Source organism: Tubulanus polymorphus, chromosome 11 (assembly GCF_964204645.1).
Source record: "Tubulanus polymorphus chromosome 11, tnTubPoly1.2, whole genome shotgun sequence".
NCBI classification, from domain to species: domain Eukaryota; kingdom Metazoa; phylum Nemertea; class Palaeonemertea; order Tubulaniformes; family Tubulanidae; genus Tubulanus; species Tubulanus polymorphus.
In genome coordinates, this window is record NC_134035.1 from 6957999 (window position 1) to 6979436 (window position 21438).

Below are 21438 nucleotides of genomic sequence, written 5' to 3' on the forward strand. Positions count from 1 at the left end.
CCTCATCCGAGAAGTTAGCCAGCCGAACCGGTATCTGGTTTGCCTCCGGTACCACCAGTGTTTTCCCAGTGCAAAAATTATTCCGTCCACAGCTGCTGATCATCCCTGAGGTCGAATTATTATGAGCATAACTCCGTTTCATGTATCCATTTACCACCACCTCGGATCCAGCTGGAATGATTTGGCTCTTACTGATGAACACCCTGCAAGCGCTCGCGCGTTTGGGGCTCTGGCGGACAGGCACCTCGCTGAGGCTTCCGAAGCGGAGCACTTTGTTACGGTAATCTATGTTGCAGCCATATTTCTCGAAGAAATCACTTCCAAGCAAGCAGTCTTGTGCCAAATCCTCACTGACGATCATGGGGACATGAAATTCTTCAGTTCCAACTCTCAGACATACATCAGCTAATCCACGTAACTCCATTGGCTGACCGGTAGCCGTTGTCACGATTCCTTCGATTGGCCTCAGTGCAGCGGCTTCACCAGTCGGGCTGCTAGAGTCCCATACCAAACCTCTAATGATTGTGCAGGAGGCACCAGTGTCCAGGAGTACCACCGCTTTCGAATGGTCATTTACTACGGCATCACAGAAAAGGCCCGAGGCGTGGAGCCTCACTGTTCCGATGTTTGTAACTAAACTCGTCTGGGCTGGTTCTGTCCCTGTTGTTTGAACCTTGGTGTCGCGCAACTTGTGACAAGTGTTTTCCGTAGCCGGACTGGGAGCCTCACTGTTCTCCGAAGGGTCACGTCGATTTTCTTCTATACTTTGGGTATGTTGTGGTGGTCTAACAGTGATGGTTCTAGTAGGATGCGGACCATCAGTAGGTGTATCTCCACTAGAATCACATGCCGGGCCAGCAACCACATATCCATCTTGAGGTGTCGTTTGAATATGGTTTGATGGTCTCGATATCATTTGAATATGGTTTGATGGTCTCACGGTGGTGGGGCTAGTATGATGGTAACCATCAATAGGTGCATCTCTACTTGCATCGCACGTTAGACCATTTGCCGTATTCATCCGATTTTTCCTACGTCTTGCGGGGGGTATATACAGCGGTACAGGGGGGACTATTTCCTGATGGGGTTTCCACTGCCCCCCTGAAAACCCCGCTTCTCGTTTCCCTGGTTTCCCTTAGGTAGGTGGCAGTTACTTGAATAGTGACCACTCCCCCCGCAATTATAGCATTTAACTTGTGGGCACAAGTTTTTGGGGTGGTCTGCATCCCTGCAACGCCAACATTTGTCATCGGCGGGTGGTCGACGATTGCCATTACCAGAGACAACTGCTTCCAAAACTTACTCGAGTCATCAGCGTTCCCATCATCGACTTCAATTCATCGAGTTGTTTGGTTATGGCTGAGCTAGTCGAGTTGAGCTGGGTCTGGTTAACGGATACTTTTTGTTTATGAGTCGTGCCCTCAGTCAACCGTCTCGCTGTTTCCAGAGTCCGTGCTTGAGCGACTGCTGCAGCCAACGAACTTGGCTGGGCCGCATACATTGACTGCTTCGCTGAGACGGGTAGGCTATTACCTTTAAGGAATTGGTCTTTGGCCAATTCATCCTGCAGCTCGAAGGCAATGCCAGGGTATGCGTTCCTTGCCAGCTCTGCTAACTCGTCGGCATAGCGTTCCACAGATTCAGTTGTCTTTTGGTCCCTCCCTTTCAACAACATCTTAAAGTCATCCACAGTCTTTGTTTGTTGGAAACGGGATGATAGCCGCCGACAGAAATCATCATACGACAGGCTCGAGTCGAGACGTAGGTTCGAGACAGCCTGGTATGCCTCATGGTCAAGTCGCATCATCAGGTGTGATTTACGCTGTTCGCCCCCGTTGATGCGAGAACTAATCTGGGCCAGGTCAGCGAATGCGTCAAACCTTTCGAGCCAAACGCGGAAATTGTGTCCCATGGTATAGGGCTTGGGTGCCGGAATATTGTGCATTTTCGGGGTGGGTGCATCTCTCGTCACGACCCTCTCCATCACTTCAGTCAGTCGCTGGAGGATGGAATCCTCAGATGTTTTCAAATTTTCGGCTTTTGTCTTCGTTGGACGGCCACGTTTTGGTTTTAACGAGAGGTTACCCTCCCCACTAACCAGGAGGTCATGATGTGCAGCTCCGGCCGTTGGTGACATCGGCCTAGATAAGGCCAAGGGCTCACACACATCCTTCTCAACATCCGACATAATTACTATTCTTTTATATAAATGACACAGAAAATACAGGACCGCAAATAAATGTAGGGGAAACAGGCACTTAAAAATACTAAATATGTACTAGGAATTACGAAGTAGGTAAAAAAATACGTTAAGTACATACAAAAAGTAACAGTAATTTACACAGACTAAACGGAGAAAAACGTGTTCACCGCTTCAACTCAATTTCAACTGGTTTTTTCACAATCAAATCCCACTACGCTGCCACCAGATGTAACGAGGTCCTATTCTGCCTGTTCCACAGTAGAAGTTTCCTCCAAATATCGACTCTGAGAGCCCAAAAACCAGTAAAAAGGCGGACAAAAGATATTAACACAATCACCTATTGTTCTGTATTTTTTTTTGAGAGAGGGCAGCACCCTCCAGTTACAACATAGAAAACGACTGATGGACATATTCCATCACAGATCTTACGGCAATATGTAGGTTGGAGACAATGATTCTAGTGAAAACGATTAGCGAATCGAGCCAGGGTTCGCGGTAGAGGAAGGGGCCAGGTCAAAATCATGAATTTTGATATATTGGATTTTTGACCCCCCCCCTTTCTATCAAATCTTTTCCAAGACCTAATGGACCATATTTTTTCATAGCCATTAGGTATATCTATCTATATATAGGGAAAAATATTCATTCTGGGGACATTTTCTATTTTTCAAAACCATTTATTTCTCATTTTTTGCATAATTTTCGCCAATTTCATAGAACATTTTTTGATGAAATTTAGATTGACAAGGTATATTTGACTATGATATTAGGCCTGGGTAAGGACATATAACCAGCTCCTCTCATGCGCTTAAGCAGCTAAGATGTGTTTCGAAAAACCGGTTCATCTTATATCACGTGACTAATACAGTTTTCTGCTTGTATCACGTGACTTATACAGTTTTCTGATACCCGGTTCAAAAGTTATGAACTAAATAAAATAAATAGTTTTCATCCGATTTACTCTAACTAAAATTCGGAGAAAAATGAGAATGATTAATAAGCATCGAACACTGTGCTGAAAATTCCATGTTGATGCCCGGCGTAGAATGCAATATTCACTGCGGAGCTGGGATGATAGCGCCCTCGTCTACTTACACATGTAGCTCACCAAAATCAACGAAGCTGTTAATCTTAGTGACAGCGACATTGTATAAAGATGGCCGCTCACACCATAATTCTACCAATTTCGTTTCTAGATTTTCGGTCCAGCCTTCTGCCGTGCTGAAGGTTTGGTTTACGTTTTGAACTACTTGAATTTTAAAGTTAATGACTAATTACCAAGGACGCTAACTAGCGGTGATAATTTGTACTATGTATATACGGTCACTCATTGGCTGGAACCCCTGCGCTCAGTTCCGTCGCGTCGCAGATGAGCTTATGTCGGCTGCGATCGAAAGCAACTGCCCGCCTACCGTAGGCCGCAGTAGAACATGGGCAACTAGCCGGATACGGCTTGCGACGAGTCGGTAGGCGTCAGTAGGCGTCGCGTTGCCGTCGCAAGCCGGCTTATGTCGAACCGATTGAGGAGCAACTGACGGCCTCTCGTAGGCCGCTAGTTGCCGCTAATCGGCGATAAACCCAGTTGCGTCGGTAGGCGTTGCGTTGCTTGTCGACAAAAGCGAGCCTTTAGACAAAGGATAATCTGTTGATAGAAAAAGTTTTGTTTGAAAATATTTGAACTTAAAAATCAATTATGCATACGCCCGGGGTTAACTTGACGAAAAAAACGTTTGTATCATATGCAGATAAATTTTAAACAAGACTAATTTGCATTAAAAAACACCATGCTGGTGGACCAACATAGTGAAATCGAACTCATGGTTCGGTGTGGTATTGTTCGCTATAATCCTGCCTCTGTACGGGAACGGTCACGATGACTTCTACCTCACACTGGCACTACGGTATGATGAGGAGACGGTTACGTAACAAAGTTACTACGGATTGGCACGGCAACTACAAGGGAATGTACCTTTCAAAAACACCCCATTGAAGTTTGTTACTTGTTCCTTATTCCTTGTTCCATTACTTATTAAGAATTCATCTCCGAATAAGGACAAGGAACCATTACTTGTTCCTTATTCAGATTTTGTCATTACTGGTTCAACTCTCGTTACCGGTTCAACTTTTTAATATTTTTTCGCCTCTATTATCACTAAAACTCCATAAATCGATTTGGCGTTATGGTTTTAGTATCGACGCATAATCCGGTATTGATTAACTCCAAAAACACCAACAGACGACCTCTCACGACCTCCCCAGAGGGTTTTTCCTATTCAGAATTCACCTCCCAATAAGGAACAAGGAACCGTTACCTGTTCCCGATTCAAATTTCTCACTACCGGTTCAACTTTCGTTACTGGTTCAACTTTTTTGATGTTTTTTTTGCCTACTTGGGACTTTAGTCCCAGCGGGCTATTGCGTTCACTTTTCGTCCGTTGTCCGTCGATAGACGGAATCCAGTTATTTTGGGAAGTTTTGAAGACGCTTCATGGTAATGTCTTGATATTTGGTTTATACATGTATCCTAGACACATCTTCAGCCCAAAAACTGGCCCTGTCAGATTCAAGATGGCCGACTGGCAGCCATTGTTGTTCGCCAAAATCAGCACTTTTTACACATTTTCGACGTTTTCGAGGGAAATTTTGAAGACGCTTTGATCAATTACCTTGATCTTTAGTTTATGTTTGAATCTTCCAAGGGCCCATCAGCATAAGAAAAATTGGGTCGATCTGACTCAAGATGACGTTTTTAGTGCCCAAAAATGTCAATTTTGGCCAGAATTCTAGGTCCTGTAGCTTCCTACTGGTTTGCCATTTCTCATTGCAATTTGTGATGGGTATTCTTTGGAAAGGGATGTTTTATACCTGAGACAGGTATTTTTGATCAGCCAATTATGACGTACTCATTCGTAGGTGGGAAAAAGTTTTTCCACATTAAATTGATACCTAAGCATATTGTGTTACTATATTCAATTGATAAGTTGTAGCCCATAACGTGTTCTATGATTTTGGTGAGTTTCAAGGTCATTGGTTTTTGTATGTGGCCACCAGGGGGCGTTGAATAATACAATAACTTAGTATTTCTATATTATATTTGTACCTATGCATGTTTTGTTACCACAATAAATTGCAAAGTTGTAGCTTATGACATCTTCCATGATTCTGTTGGGTTTTAAGGACATAAGTTATTGTATATGGTCACCAGGGGGCGTTGAATAGTAGAATAACTTAGTATTTCCTTATTAGATTGGTACCTAGGCATATTTTGTTACCATGATCCATTGCAAAGTTGTAGTTCATGACATTTACTACGATTGTGGTGAGTTTTAAGGTTTTTTTATTGGGTTTTCCATATGGTCACCAGGGGGCATTGAATAGTAGAATAGCATAGTATTTCCATATCAAATTGGTAACAAGGCATATTTTGTTATCACAATCAATTACAAAATCATAGCTGCTGACATGTACTATGATTGTGGTAGGTTTCTAGGTCATTTGTTTTGTATATGGTCACTAGGGGGCGTTATTTATTAAAATTGTTAGATTTTTGAGCATTTGAAACCACTTCCCAAGTGGGCATGGTGTCCCTGGACCCCTAGTTTTCGTGTCTATTATCACTTAAACACCATAAATCGATTCGGCATAATAGTTTTAGTATTCACATCCTCCAGTATCGATTACCTCCAAACAAACCGACAGGCAACCTCTCACGACCTGCCCAGAGGGTTGTTACCTATTCAAAATCCATACCTAAATAAGGAACAATGAACCATTACTTGTCTGAAATAGTAGATTTCATTATCTGGTGATCTTGTCTTTGGATGGGTACCGTTTTGATAATGCAGACTGGTCGTCGCTTATGCTATGATTTGACCATTCATCATGATGGCTATTGCGGTTTACAGCTCGAGTAGTTTTCAGCAACCCGTCTTATCATTCCCATAATACTTTTGCAATAATGATGCAGCAGCACAGATGTTTAAGGCATTTTTTGAACCATGGACTTTTAAGCATGTTTGAAGCTAAGTTACTATTCCTCAGTCAATCTTCACAAATATCTTGAAGGGTCAGTAAATATATTTGATAAACTTTTAATCGACTTGAGGGTACTGTATAACCTCTCTATAGTCAACACTCGGGGTTCCGAAGAAATTGTACACTATAGAGAGGTGTTCACTAAATAGAGGAAGTCTCGGACTACGATTACGATTACGATTACGAGTTATTTACACTCCAACCATTTCCATGGTATATGGAAGAAAACTATTACACATGTATATACAAATATTTACAAAACAACACTGAAGTGATTAAAATTTAGAGAATGAAAACGTAACGAAATATATATATATATACATCAACTATTTACAATACTATATATACTATTATATACATCAACTATTTACAATACTATATATACTATTGGAGGGATCTATATACATCTAAGCCGGTCTAAATGAATTTAGCTAAGTTGACCGTTGGGTTTTTCAGAATATCAAGGGTATTTAAGGTATTCAAATTCAAAAAGTTTTTGCGTTGTTCGTTAAGTAAGGTACAGTCAAACAGAAAATGGGATTCGTCACCTAAAGTATTACAAGTGGGGCATATTCTCTCGGCTCTGTCTAAATGAAGGCTTGAAAATTTGTTCACAGGTAAAATATAGGACCCCACCCTAAATTCAAATAAACTAGTTCCTAAGTCATCACCAAGTTCTATTATATACTTCTCTAACCTAATATCATTTTTATATTGCCTAAAGTTAGTGTATATCGGATTAGTATTTATGGCAGATACAGTTTCTTGAAGGTGCTGGTCACGGAGTATCTGTTTTATTCGTTTTGAAAAAGATTTACTGTTAGTCATGAATTGCTGCGTCCAAATGCAGGACAAACCACAGTCATCAAACGTTTTCTTTATATATGATAACCAAGGGCTCTTAAATTTATCCCTTAAAAATAAATTGAAAGATATTTTATAGAGTATTGAATTAAGTTTGGTTTGCTTTCCAGATACTGTTTTAACCCAAAAGTTAAATAATCCTGCGTCTAACATCTATATTCAAAGGGTAACGTCCTAGCTCTGATAAAACTTGTAAGTTGCGAGAATATTTCGTCACTTTCATTAAGATTTTACAGAAGAAGCAATGAGTATTTTCTAATAAATCAAGATTCGTATCCCCAGATCTCACACCCATACATGGCTATTGGAGCAACACACGTATCAAATAATTTAAACATAACATCTATGGGCAATTTCAAATGTCTGCCTTTATGAACGATCGAAAACATAGCTCTCATAGCTTTATCGTAAAGATACTTTTTTGCCTTAGCAAAGTTACCATTCCAATTGAATTTTACTCCGAGATAAACATAATCTTCAACTACCTCTAACTCTTGATCACCAAACATAAATTTCGAAATCGTTTTTATCCGGGATTTACTTCGCGCAAATACTAGTACTTTATTTTTCTCTGAGTTAACAGTGAGACCATTAGCCGCGCAATATTCAAATAAGGTATCTAAGTGTAGCTGAAGAGATTTCGCATCCTCAGCAAGAATAACTGTATCATCTGCGTATAGTATTATGAATAGATTCAGTAAAGTATCAATATCCTGATCACGATTCAAATTTAGTTTTTCTATAAATGACAAAGTCGGTTTTCCAAGATCAATGAAAAATTCTTCAATGTCGTTTAAGAATAACGAAAAGAGGATAGGTGAGAGATTTTCGCCTTGTCTTAAGCCTCTATCAGCTGCAAAGTATTGTGACGTGCAACCATTTAATTTAACACATGATTTTATGGAATTATACATATTTTTGACCACATTGAAAAAGTTTCCATTAACACTGTTAGCAATTAATTTTCGCCATAACGTTACCCTACAAATCGAGTCGAAAGCTTTCTTAAAATCAACAAAGGCGCAAAAAAGTCTTCTTCCCTGACAAAGATACAGCTCTACGATTGTTTTAAGCGTGTAAATATGATCAATGGTGGAATATTTCGATCTAAAGCCAGCCTGGGCTTCACTTATAATGTGATTCGTATCTAGGAATGTTGACAATCTTTGATTTAGGGTACTTGTAAATAATTTACCAAGACAGCTAACTAAGGTAATACCTCTATAATTATCAGGATTAGAGGGATCGCCATTCTTTTTGAAAATGGGTTTGATGACGCCTATAGACCACATCTCTAGAACATATCCTGTTTTAAGAACTAAATTGAATAATTTTTGTAATATATCAACTAAAAACGGATACTGACTAACTCCCAACAGCTCATTCGTGATTCCATCAATGCCTGGGGCCTTATTGTTTTTGAGTAAAGACATAGCCTTAATTACCTCATCACTGGTTATATCACTGTTCAAAATATAATTGTCATAGACAGGATGGTCACCCACGTCTGGGGGCTCATCATCATCATCGTTTTCATTGTTAACATTATTCAAATCATTTAATCTCATAAAATGTTCAAGAAAAATATCAATATCTATATTAGCCTCATTATTTTTTGTTCCGCTCGCAGAGTTTAGCATCGACCAATACTTTTTTGGGTTATTAATTTCGCATTCTCTCAATTCCTTAATAAATTCATCCTTTTGTGTCTTCTTATTTCCTCGGATGACCTTTTTATAGTTTTTAGACGAGTTCTTAAGGGATTCAAAATTGGAATGGGTAGGGCAACCCCTATATCTTTTTTTCATATAATTATATTTCTTCTGTGCATCTCTACAGTCCCTGCCAAACCATCTTTTGCGGACCGGTTTTTTGCAGTTATTACTTTTCCTACTTTTTCTATGGTACATCAAATTACACTCATCAGCACTTGATAATAAAGAAGATACAAATCTATCGGTAAGTCCATTAATGTCATCTGGCGATTGATTTCCTAGATCTTGCAACCCGTCCAACAGTAACTTATCTAAATCATTATCTCGTAATCTTGATTCTACATTCAGGAAAAATTGATTTGATCTAGTACTGTCACACCTAACTGAAGTGTTAAAGTTCGCGTGTTCATTACCCCTTTCATTATCGCTAGCAATGGTGTACCTAGAATTCGTATACACGCACAGATTAATAGGATTATGTCCATCAGATAATAATGGGTCAAAAGGCATTATTTCAAAGTCCTCAACATAACCAAACAGTTCTAAATCACACACAAAATAATCGATGACACAAGTGTTCCTAAAAGTATAATTACCTGTCTGATCATTGCCACATCTGCCATTGAGGATAATTAGTGAATGGTTCTTACACAAATCTATTAGTTGATAGCCTGTATTATTCTTTCTTTTGTCCTGATTATTTCTAGTTGTGGGAACGCCTAAATTAATCAATGAGTCAACAATAGGGTCTAAGTTATCATCTTGAATTATCTGATTATCAGGTTCCAAAAAGTCTGGCATACAAGCGGTGTAAGCATTAAAGTCACCAGAAATTAACACATTGAAATCATACTCAACTTTCAATTGCAATAACTCTATTTCAATTTCTCTGATAGCTATTTCTGAATAATAACGACTATTTTCTGGAGGAATATAAATTACACCTAAAAGTACATGTTTGTCGCGATTAAATAAATCTTTATCTAATAAATACCAAGATACAAACGCAGAGTCAGTCGAAATTGGTTTTATTTTATTTTTCATGAACTTCCTATATATGATACCGACGCCACCTGATCCTTTTTTTTGAAAACTTTTTCCTATTTTTAAAGTGCGCCATATGGGAGGCGGGCAAGCTACAACCTAAATTACCGTCTAAATCATCTAAGTGAGTTTCAGTTAGACATGTGATGTCATTATTGCTAATCAATTCACAGAATTCTGGGATATCGAGTTTAGCTATAAGGCCACATACATTCAGCGTAGAAAACTTTAATGATGATTTGATACAAGGAATTTCACTTATGTTTGCTGTACTAGTTACATTTTGCTTATTTAAATCAGAAGTGTTAACATTTCGCTTATTTACATCAGAAATGAAATTGTTAGGAGTTACATCAGGTACATGATTGTTACTATTTACATCAGGGTATGTATCTACCGTATGAGAATTTACATGCCAGCCAACGATATTTCTATTTACATTTGGATAACTGTCACATAAATTTACACTATTTACAAATTCTATAACATAACAACAACTTCGAGATACAAGGACAGTCCGGTCTACGAATTGTACGCAAAGTCCCTCCGCTGGTTCCTAGTGGCTGTCCATCGGTACGCGGTCACGGTTTTCGCGGATAACGAGTTTGTCCCGTACAAAGAAAGCTTGTTTTCCGTTCGCTTTCGCGGCTCTCAGCTCGGGTAGCTTTTCGCGTCGTCTCGCCGTCCATTCCTCAGGCACCTGTTCATTCAGTCCTAAAGACGAGCCCGCGAGATTTTTCGCAACTGAACGTACCAGTTCACGATCTTTGAAGAATTTGAATTTTGCAACAATTGGGCGTGGTTTTTTCTGTTCGTTTTTCCTTCGTCCAAGGCGATGTGTTCGCGCGAATTTGAATGAGTCCACGGTCGTCTTCGGTAACTTAAGGTCTTTCTCGTAAAGGCCTTTAATTAAGTCCTCGGTATTCTCATTTTCGGATTCCTCGACGCCGTAAAAGATCAAATTATCGCGCATGCTACGCCATTGCTGATCTAGGAGTAGTTCATGGTCCGATTTGATAATTGCATCCTGATCAGCGACAACTTTCTCTAAATCGCGAACTTTGCTTCTAAGTTGTTCGTTTTCACTCTTTAGTTGTAATACGTCCTGGTGGCAAAATTCAAGCGATTGTTTAACTTCGGTCATGTCCCTCTGCAAGTCGTCTAGAAGCTTTAATTTCGAAAGCTGGGAAAGAATCGCATCAAGTTTTGACGATATTCCATTGTCTGCTTCCACACGTGATGCCGTTTCCTCAGTCGACTTATGATTCTGGCGATTCGGACGATTTGATGCTGCAGTCTTCTGCTTCTTGTTAGGGGGTGAAACACTTTGTCTTCCCGCCATTTTCTCCAGATCTCACCGAATATCACACAGATTTTGTGGTTGAAAAAGAAAAACAAATCGGTTAAGTTTCAATATATAGAAACGGGATTAACTGGACGCAAAGAATTAAACTAATCTAGGCCCTACGCACGTTAGTTCGTTTGTCATCAACCGGTGCGATTAGTCTTTGTCGACTATGCAATGTTAATTCGTTTGATATAAGCTAGTTTTTAGTGTCTGTCGTGGCCGAATAATTAATACTAAATTCTCAGCTAATACGGGCTAAACGCACAAAAACGGCAACGGAATATAATAGATCTAAGGTAGAAAAAATAGTTTCCTTGGATAATGTTTCTAAGTGAAATGTGAAAATTTACCTTGACGGTCGTTTAAACAATTCAAGGAGCGCGCCGAAAGTACGTCCGCAGAGTTCAGTACCTGTAGTCTCGTTGTGTCACGCCACCTACCAGCAGTTTGAATAACTACTCCCTAATATTAAGCATTAATCCAAAACAATAACAGCTGTCCATTCACAATTGTAGTCTCCAATTAACCTAATCAGTACTGCCTGGGGACTATTAAACACAACTAGCCATTGAATGACCATGAGTTATGTACATACGGTATGTGACGAACAACTAGATGCTGATAACAATGAGTATACTAGCAATTTTGACTGTCTAGACATTCTGGGATGGGACCACTGTTCACAATAGAGAGGAAAAATGCTCATTTGGTACCAGAAAAAGCGTTCACTGTTTGTTATAGGGAGGTGTTCACTAAATGGAGGTTCTGTTTAATTGAAAATGAGTAGGGAACATTTGGTTCCGGGCAAGAAGTGTTCACTAAGGGAGGTGTTCATTAAGGGAGGTTTTACTGTATTTTTTCTTGGAATTATAATGCATTTAATATTATATTAATATTTAAAGCTTATAAGCACTGATTGTGGTTCCAGTACCTAATGGTTCTCTTGCTTATTCTAGGGATGGAAAAAAGGTGTTGTGTTCATAAATGGATTTAATTTGGGACGTTACTGGGATATCGGTCCACAGAGGACCTTATATTTACCCGGTCCATTATTGAAAAAGGGTGAAAATGAGGTATGTAGCTAGATATTTTCATAAGGAAACTTTCACTAATAAAATGATATTAGATTGAGACACATAGAAGAATTGAGACTAAGAGGAGACTAAACGACATGTAAATTGAATTGATCTTTTTCAGGTGTTGATATTCGAACAGCATCAAGCCAGCAACTCTATATTGCTAACAGATATTCCAAACCTTGGATCTTAGTCTAAATCTGTCTCTTCACTCACCTTTCTCTTTGATCATGTGTTACCATATATCATTTTGGAATGAATTCGGTGTCACAGTTTTCGCTTCTGTTATACCAATTTGTTTCCTGAGGCAAACCATTTTTAGAGAGGGCATCAGTTGGTGCGCAATTGTCACCCTGATATAAGTCACATAGTTTATAATCATATGTATCAACAATTTCATATCGAATGGTTCATAATATTTCATATCTCTTACTACATGAAATGCTTAATAATAATAATAATAATGATTATAATTAAAATTATTATTATTATTATAATTATTATTATTATACTAATAATTTAATAACTGAATATAGTATCAAAATGTGCTTAAATCGTAATCAACATGTGACATTACTCAATATGTTTTCATAGTAATTAGCTCTAGTCAGTGCTCATCAATAATTAATTAATGTCTCTCAAATATGTCACTAGGTGTTAGTTTGTGAGTCCTGATCTGACACCTAGTTCTCACATTATACTCATGATTCTGTATATAAAGACTATGTAAAGTTATGATAATCATTCTCATTCCGGGATGCAATTAAGATTGTACATATAAGGTTTAAATGCCTGATGGATGGAATCCTGTACCGCGGGTGTAAATGCTAGTTCCCCAGCCTGCTGATACAACAACCAGCCGGTTACAGACCCTAGGCACAGAAAATTTCGTCTTAAGTTATGATTTTATTTCAGTTGGCCCATGTCCTACTCATTTGTGTTGAAATTAATGCTGGACAAAAACTGTTGATTAAAGCCAGTTTTTTGACAAAAGGGGGCATTAGGGGGTTTTAAAGGTGTCTTAAGTGGGGCTAGGCAGGGAAAATCTCGTCTTAAGTTACATTTTCTGAATCAGCACATAAAATACTATGATTCTGAGGTAGAATCAGACCTGGGGCCGGTTCCATAGTCGAGACTTAAGTCCAAAAAGTGGTCTTAAATCTTAAATCTGGTCTTATTTTCTTAAGACCGAAGGTTTTCTGTTCCAGAGAGAAGACTTAAGCTTAAGCCACAGTCTTAAGTCTGATATTTTTAAGTCTGTCCATTAGTGGACTTAAATATTTAAGACCGGTCTTAACATCTAAGGAAAAATACAAAATGGCGCATTTACTTTTGGGTATAATTTTGCCAGCTCGAAAAGAAAGAGAATTTCGTCGGTTAGGTAACCCATTAGAGGTTTTTACCGCTGATGAGTTGAAAGAACGGTTTCGATTCAGGCCAGAGGGCATCGATTTTCTTGTGAGAACATTCGGAGACGCGTTGACGCCTATGCAGGATAACGAAAGAGGGAAACCAATCTCAGTAGTTTGGCAGATTTTAATCGCGCTTCGGTTTTATGCCACAGGGCATTTTCTGCAAGTAATTGGGGATACTTTTGGTATAGCGAAGAGTTCCGTTTCACGCATAATAACTCGAGTAACAAATGCAATCGTTGACCAAATACCAAGATTTGTAAGATGGCCAACCGACGAAAATACAAAGCGCGAGATAATGCAAGGATTCTATGACATAGCCCATTTTCCATCAGTTATTGGGTGCATCAACTGTACACACATCCGAATACAAAGACCACATCATCACGAAAATGACTACGTAAACCGCAAGCGGTATCATTCATTGAATATTCAAGCTGTTTGTGACAACAAAGGTAAACCCTCACCAAATTATTGGCATATTCATATTTTCGTCAATCCAAAGTTGATCAAAGAAATATTGATTCATAGAAAATTGATATTTTCTAGGTCGTTTTACTAATGTAGTAGCGCGCTGGCCAGGAGCCACTCACGATAGCCATATCCTGCGAACTTCACAAATCGGGAGGTAAGTTTCACATTTTCAAGAATTGTAATGTAGAATTGTGAGGTGATTTGACTAAATATCCTACGTATAATAGGTATTTTGAGGGAAATCCTGCAATCGGAGGATTGAGAAATGGACTGGTTTTGGGAGATAGCGGCTATCCATTAAAACCGTACTTGATGACCCCATTTCATCAGCCCGGAGACAGGTCCGAAGAAAGTTATAATAGGGCTCATAAGATGACTCGTAGCCTCATTGAAAGAACATTTGGAGTGTTCCACTGTCTTCATGGCGAAATTCGTATGGAGCCAGAAAAAGTTTGTAAGATATTTTCGGCGTGCGTGGTTTTGCATAATATAGCGATCAACTTGAATGAACCTTTAGATTTTGATGAAAACTTTGAAGTCGATTTGCCAGAACAAGAGGCTGTTCGTGAAGTTCTTGGAAATCGCGGGCAAGAAACAAGAAATCACATTGTTCAAGAATATTTTTTGTAAATATTTAACCTCAAATATATATTTTTTGAGAATATTTATAACATGTATCGTATGGTAATATAAATTCAAAGAGTTAAACATAAAATTAATCATAACAATAACAATATGTTAATTGGCATTTGATTAAATTTAAATTTCTTGTTTTTTCAGTAGATTTAATTCAATTTTAATTTTTTCTATTTCGAGGTCAGTCTTCATCATCTTTCTTTTCACATACTCCATCTGAAGCTCGATGAGATCTGCCTGTGTCGCCGTTCTCTTTTTCTTGTTGCCTATAATCAAATAGAATATTAAACTAAGCGTTCTATTCTAGTTCTTCAAAATTTCATTCATTTAAAAAATATCTACCATCAGCCTTAGATGAACTAGCTTGCTCTGTTTCTGCTGCCTGTAGGCCTACTCCTGAAAAACACGTATATAATATCAAGGTACCCAGTCGGGTTACAGATGGAATACAGTATACCGGTATGTAACGTTTCCAATACTTACCTCCTTCAATCATGACATGCGGGCCATCTCCCATAGCTGTTTCAATCAGCGTTACATTTTTATTTGCTTGGTCATCTCCTTTAACGGTAAGAATATACTATTTATTCATGAAAGATTGAATAATTTCATACGAGAATACCAATAGAGCTAAAAATAACTCGAAACAATTTGTTTTATGTAGCGTACTAGTACTACTTGTCTATTTTTCAAACAAAAAATACACTGGAATCATTTAAGCACTGTAAAAGAACTATATGTAAGCTTTACCTAGATTATTTGTCGTAATTGTGGGCAGAGGTATTGCATTGGGAGCTTCAATATTTCGGATTTGCTCCGCTCCATCGTCTAAAATTAGAAACAATATGAATTTACGGGATTCGAACTATGCGTCAATTTAGCTTAGAATGGGAATATACTTCATGGGAAAGAGCTGTCGCCTGACACTACGGTTTACGACGATGAGTTTATTAAATCATGTTTAATACTCGATTGCTATGGATTTAGCCGGGGATACAGTTCAGTCATGCAATGCTAGATTGGAATATAGTTAGATATATATGTGGATAAGTCTTCCAATAGCTGTCAAGGTAGGAATCTTCCTATAAAGTCAATTAGTTTGGGATTCGATTCAAATGTTGCCAGTTAGCAGGTGCGCGCCAGTTAGCAGGTGCGTGATCAGATGACGTACTAGGTCAGGGTCACCTTTGTTTACACACAGACGAAAATGAGTTAGGGCAGGCTAGACTGATTCTGATTAAACAAACAAACTATGAGCTCTAGACAACTAACAAACACCCCACACCCTCACCATTCTTAAACAAATGGTGAATCGTGAATGATTTAAATCCAAAAAGATAGAAACAATAAACTTACTTTGTAGAATGAACGTTTCCACGCCGTCGATCCCGCACCACGTTGGATTGTCACACCACAATTCGATCACGTTCTGGTTGCGTGGTCCAACTCAGAGGGTGGAGGTCCTCCACCGGTCTTGGAAATCAAATTGTTTTGTTTAACGAATTTCTTTTTCGCCTCCCCTTTGATATTCTTCCACTTTTTCTTGATTTCATCGACCGTTCTTCGCGCTACGCCGATCGCGTTCACTTTCGAGCAGATTTCTTCCCAAATTTCGCGTTTTCGTTTAGCGGTTATAGTATTGCTAAATGCACCCGATAAAATTGCGTTATTGTCATTAACTAATTTAACTAAAAGATTAGTTTCATCCGTCGTATAATTGAAAGATCTCTTCCGCGCGATACTGTCATTTAAAATCTCCGCCATTTTGGATTCAGTCTTAAGTCCTTAAAAAAGGGCTTAAGACTGTCTTAACTAAGACCAACACTAAGACCACTCTTTGGAACGCAAAATTAAGACCAACTTAGCAAAGTCGGTCTTAGAGGATTTAAGACAAAAAATGACTTAAGACTAGACTTATTTTAAGTCTCGACTATGGAACCGGGCCCTGGACAAAAACTGTTGATTAAAAGTTGCCTAGGCCCCCGAAAAAGGGGGTCTTAAGGGACCCTAGGCACAGAAAATTTCATCTTAAGTTATGATTTTATTTTAGTTGGCCCATGCCGTACTGATTTATGTTGAGATTAATGCTGGACAAAAACTGTTGATTAAAACAATTTTTGGGGAATTTAAGGGGCCCACATACCCCCCGCAGGCATGGCTTTGAAACTTAAGACGTTCCTTTCCTAAGTAGATATGGGCCAACCTTGACATTCCACACCTCAAACTTTCTTGACTAAAACTGTTGATTAAATGTGGGCCAGCTCCTGGACTATTATTTCACTGTACATTATGGAGAAGCATTCAACAATTTTTTCCATCACAATTGGTGACTGCTTTTCTCCAAAATTATACAATTGGAGAAGATACTGTTGATTTTCAGGCTTAAACATTTTTGCAATTGACACCAACGTACCAGGATTTAGCTAAAGACGGAATCTGATTTTCGAGACTCATCATAATGCTTGGAACTCCATTTGGGATAAGTTGTTCTCCCAAGTATAATATTTCATAATTATAAGAATAAGGATTTGTATCTATTCCCATCACGTTATATGCGATACGAAACCTTCAGGGGCCAGTTACTCATAAGTTGGTAAAAGATGACAATGGATAAAAACCATAGTAACAACGAACTTTCAATTGTCATTTTGGCTACTAAGCACTCTGACCAATTTTTGGCAACTGGCTCCTGTGTGTTAAAATTACAGAAACTGATGATAGACAATAATTACAAGCAAAAAATTGCATCCCTTCTTAACTTTCACTGTGAGTCAAACATGCGAATGAATTACTTTTAAAACAACCCCTCGTATTGTCAGAAATTGTCCACTGTTGTAAAAGTAAAAACAAGTTGAATAATTTCAATGAAGCTTACATTCTTACAGAAAGATTCAAGATGGCGGACTAGTGCGATCACGCATTCGTATATGTCCTGACAAAAATTATTTATCAAGTGTTTTTCACTGTGGATTTATAACGAGTAATGGGTTCATTGGATTGGAAGTGTTCTATCAAGTTTCCTCTGAATGAGGTAAACGGAAAAATTCTTCATCAAGATGTAATTAACGCTATAAAGGACAGTGCCGACGGTGACGTGAGTAAAATAGCAGCGATTCAAATAACGTCAAAATTTTGCATAATTACTGCAGTAGATGAAACGAGTAGCCTAAAGATCTTCTGAAACAATCCGGATTAATCTTTCGAGGGAATAAAATCACTCCGGATGATGTAGATTTAACCTTTTTGTCTGTGAAAATAGTCGATGCTCCGTATGAGATGTCGGATCTGACCATTGTCAACTTTATTAAAAATTATGGTGATTATGTTGAAGGATCGGTAAAAAAGGCGTGATAAGGGACACTCAAATATATACTGGGACCAGATATTTGAAATTGAAACAAGTTAATAAAGTTATTCCAAACTTCACATCAATCGATGGATTCCGCGTAAGAGTGTACTATGAGGGTATAGGGTGTCAACATTGCCTTGGCGATCATCGCTCAGCTGACTGTCCGTCACGATTTAAGTGTTTCAAATGTGGCGCCGCAGAGCATAAAGCTCGTGATTGTACCGTGACTCTGAGCGACACGATATCCAACGAAGCGCGTGACTATTGCGAGAAAACGTCAAGCGAACCGCAGTCCAATACTATTACAAATAATGTATTGGTAATCGGTGATTCTAACCTCCGTGACGTCGAGTTTCCGAATGGCACGGTTATTTGCCAGCCTGGTGCTAGCGGTGAAAAGATTTCATCAGATCGATCGTCGATTACTGACGTTATTCTCCACCGTACAAACGATATAAGTAACAACAAAAATGACAGTGACACTGTTGTGGTGAATCTGTCCTTAGCCATGGCCAAAACAACGGAACATTTCAATGAAGCCCAGATTCACTTCTCTAGTATCATTCCAAGAAAAGGTAACTCCAACAACGTAAAAGAGTACAACAGCCTTGCAATAGCAGTTAACAACCATATCGGGAAACTATGCGCGGAACAGAATATCATGTTTATTGATAATGACACTATATTGAAACTTAAACCGTCTGGTAAAGCTTTGGACCACTTTTATTGTATCACCTCAGTGAAACCGGCAAGCTTGCATTGCTTAAATACTTTTGCGAGGCAATAGATGGCGTCACTAGTGATGCTTTCTGCATACCGACCTCGGCAAAACGAAAGGAGAGATCACTATCCGGAACACCACCTTCAATAGAAAAAACCAGGAAAAAACAATACGTTGAATATTAGTCCAACACTATGACTTGTTATTTGTATGAAAAGCTCAGTAACTGATATACCTTGTACAAACAACAGTTGTTTGTACTTTAATGTTGACGAGGGTTCTCCTCTTGAACGGGGAAGTCTATCCATCATTTCTCATAACATCAGAAGTGTCAACAAAAATTTTGACAGTTTAACTGATTTTTTGAATTGTTGTAATGATCAATTTTCGGTCATTGGTTTGACCGAGACTTGGACTAATTCAAATAATTCTAACTCTAATTTGTATAGAATTAACGGTTACACGAGTATTTTTAGATCCCGCGCCAATGGTCAACTTGGTGGCGGCGTAGCTCTCTTCCTAAAGGAAAATTTCAATTTCAAAGTACGGACAGACTTATCAACTAGGAATCATACTTTCGAATCTTTATTCATCGAAATTGTTTTAGATAAAAAATCCAATATTATTGTTGGAGTAATATATAGACCTCCAGGAGGAAAATTACCAACTTTTCAAGATGAATTTGAAGTTTTAACGGCAGAAATTACTCGCGAGAACAAACTTTGCTACCTGGTGGGGGACTTTAATATAGATCTCATGAAATATGATACGCACAAAGATACTGAAATATTTCTCGAATCTTTATTTTCTCATTCTTTTTCACCTTTGATTGACAAGCCAACTTGTGACTTGACAATATTTTTTGTAACGATTTGCGACATGTTCACAAATCTGGGATTTTTATGACCGACCTTTCGGATCATTACCCAATATTTACTATCTGCAGTGGTGATCAGCCTCTGTCTGACAGACAACCTTTTAAAACTAGAATTTTCTCGCAGCGCAATATTTCTAATTTCAACAGATTACTAATGAATATTAACTGGAGTGAAGTGTATTCATCTGATAATCCCTCAGTTGCATACACTACTTTCATTGAAAAAGTTTCTTTAGTTTTTAATCAAGTTTTTCCTCTGGTACCAGTTAATCATATTAATCCCTCATTCCATAAACCATGGATAACTCCTGGTATTATCGCAGCAATTAAAACAAAAAACAACCTTTATAGGAAATTTATTAGAACACGTTCAGAAAAAATAAAATCAAAATACAACTCGTACAAAAATCTCATTTCAAAGCTTATTAACAAAAGCCGAATCTAATTATTATTCTGAAAAATTTCTCGCTGCTGGAAATGATATGAAAGAAAAGTGGAAACTGTTGAACACAGTTTTAGGTAGAAACATTTATTCTAAAATGCCTAATTCTTTTACTTCTGATCAACGTGTTATTTCTGGTAATATAAACATCGCCAACGAGTTTAACAATTTTTTTGCAAATATTGGTGAAAGGCTTGCTTCTCAAATCCCTGATACAGGGCAATCCTTTCATCAATATATGAATAAACGTGTCAATGAAAGTCTATTTCTGTTTCCGACTTCACCTCATGAAATAAGTGATGTGGTCTCGGGTTTCCCCTTAAAGAAGATTGCCGTTGTCGATGGTTTGAGTATTTTTGTTATAAAACAGGTTATTGACATCATTAAGTTCCCTTTATCCCATATCTTTAACCGTAGTCTTCAGACTGGAATAGTTCCCAATGAACTCAAAATTGCGAAAGTTTGTCCTTTGTTTAAATCCGGAGCCCCTAATTCTTTAAATAATTATCGACCCATATCTTTGCTTCCTAGCTTCTCAAAAATTCTGGAAAAACTAGTTTACAACAGATTGGTTTCCTTTTGTAACAAACAGGATATTGTAATCCCCGACCAGTTTGGCTTTCGTTCAAAACATTCAACAGATTTGGCATTAACCAAGGTTGTTGATAATCTTTCTGAAGCCTTGGAAAATAAGAATATTACTATTGGATTATTCTTGGACCTGTCTAAGGCATTCGACACCGTTAACCATGACATTTTGTTAATGAAGCTTGATTATTACGGAATCCGAGGTGTTCCTCATGATTGGTTTAAAAGCTACCTGACTGACAGGAGTCAAGTTTTAAGTTTCAACAATACCTTATCGTCTCCATTAAATGTATCAATTGGTGTACCCCAGGGTTCTATTCTAGGCCCTTTGCTCTTTTTATTATACGTTAACGATTGCGTTAATGCGTCCAAATTACTCCATTTTATCCTCTTTGCCGATGACACGAATTGTTTTTATAGTAACTCTAATATCAAAGAATTGGTTTCCATAGTAAATTCTGAACTGGCGAAACTTGGCATCTGGTATCAAGTAAACAAACTTTCAATAAATATTGCGAAATGCCACTTTATGATTTTTGGTCGTGTATATCACTTTAATTCTTCCATATGGTTAAATGGAGAATTAATCAAACGTGTACATAGTACGAATTTTCTTGGTCTTTTTATAGATGACAAATTAAATTGGGATGTCCA

The 21438-nt window shown here is 38.2% G+C and overlaps 2 protein-coding genes across 2 annotated transcripts in view; one reads left to right on the plus strand and one right to left on the minus strand.

The window, feature by feature from the left end:
- Window positions 1-12686, plus strand: part of LOC141912967 (beta-galactosidase-1-like protein 2) — a 146873-nt gene extending 134187 nt beyond the window's left edge. The window contains exons 16-17 of the mRNA XM_074804406.1: window positions 12166-12282; window positions 12407-12686. The gene's annotated coding sequence lies outside the window, so the exon portion shown is untranslated. The remainder of the gene's footprint in view (window positions 1-12165; window positions 12283-12406) is intronic.
- A 3543-nt stretch (window positions 12687-16229) lies between these two features.
- On the minus strand, window positions 16230-16571 carry LOC141912968 (nuclear apoptosis-inducing factor 1-like). The gene has a single exon (XM_074804407.1). It carries the CDS (start codon window positions 16569-16571, stop codon window positions 16230-16232), a length of 342 nt encoding a protein of 113 aa, XP_074660508.1.
- Between the last annotated feature and the right edge of the window lie 4867 nt (window positions 16572-21438).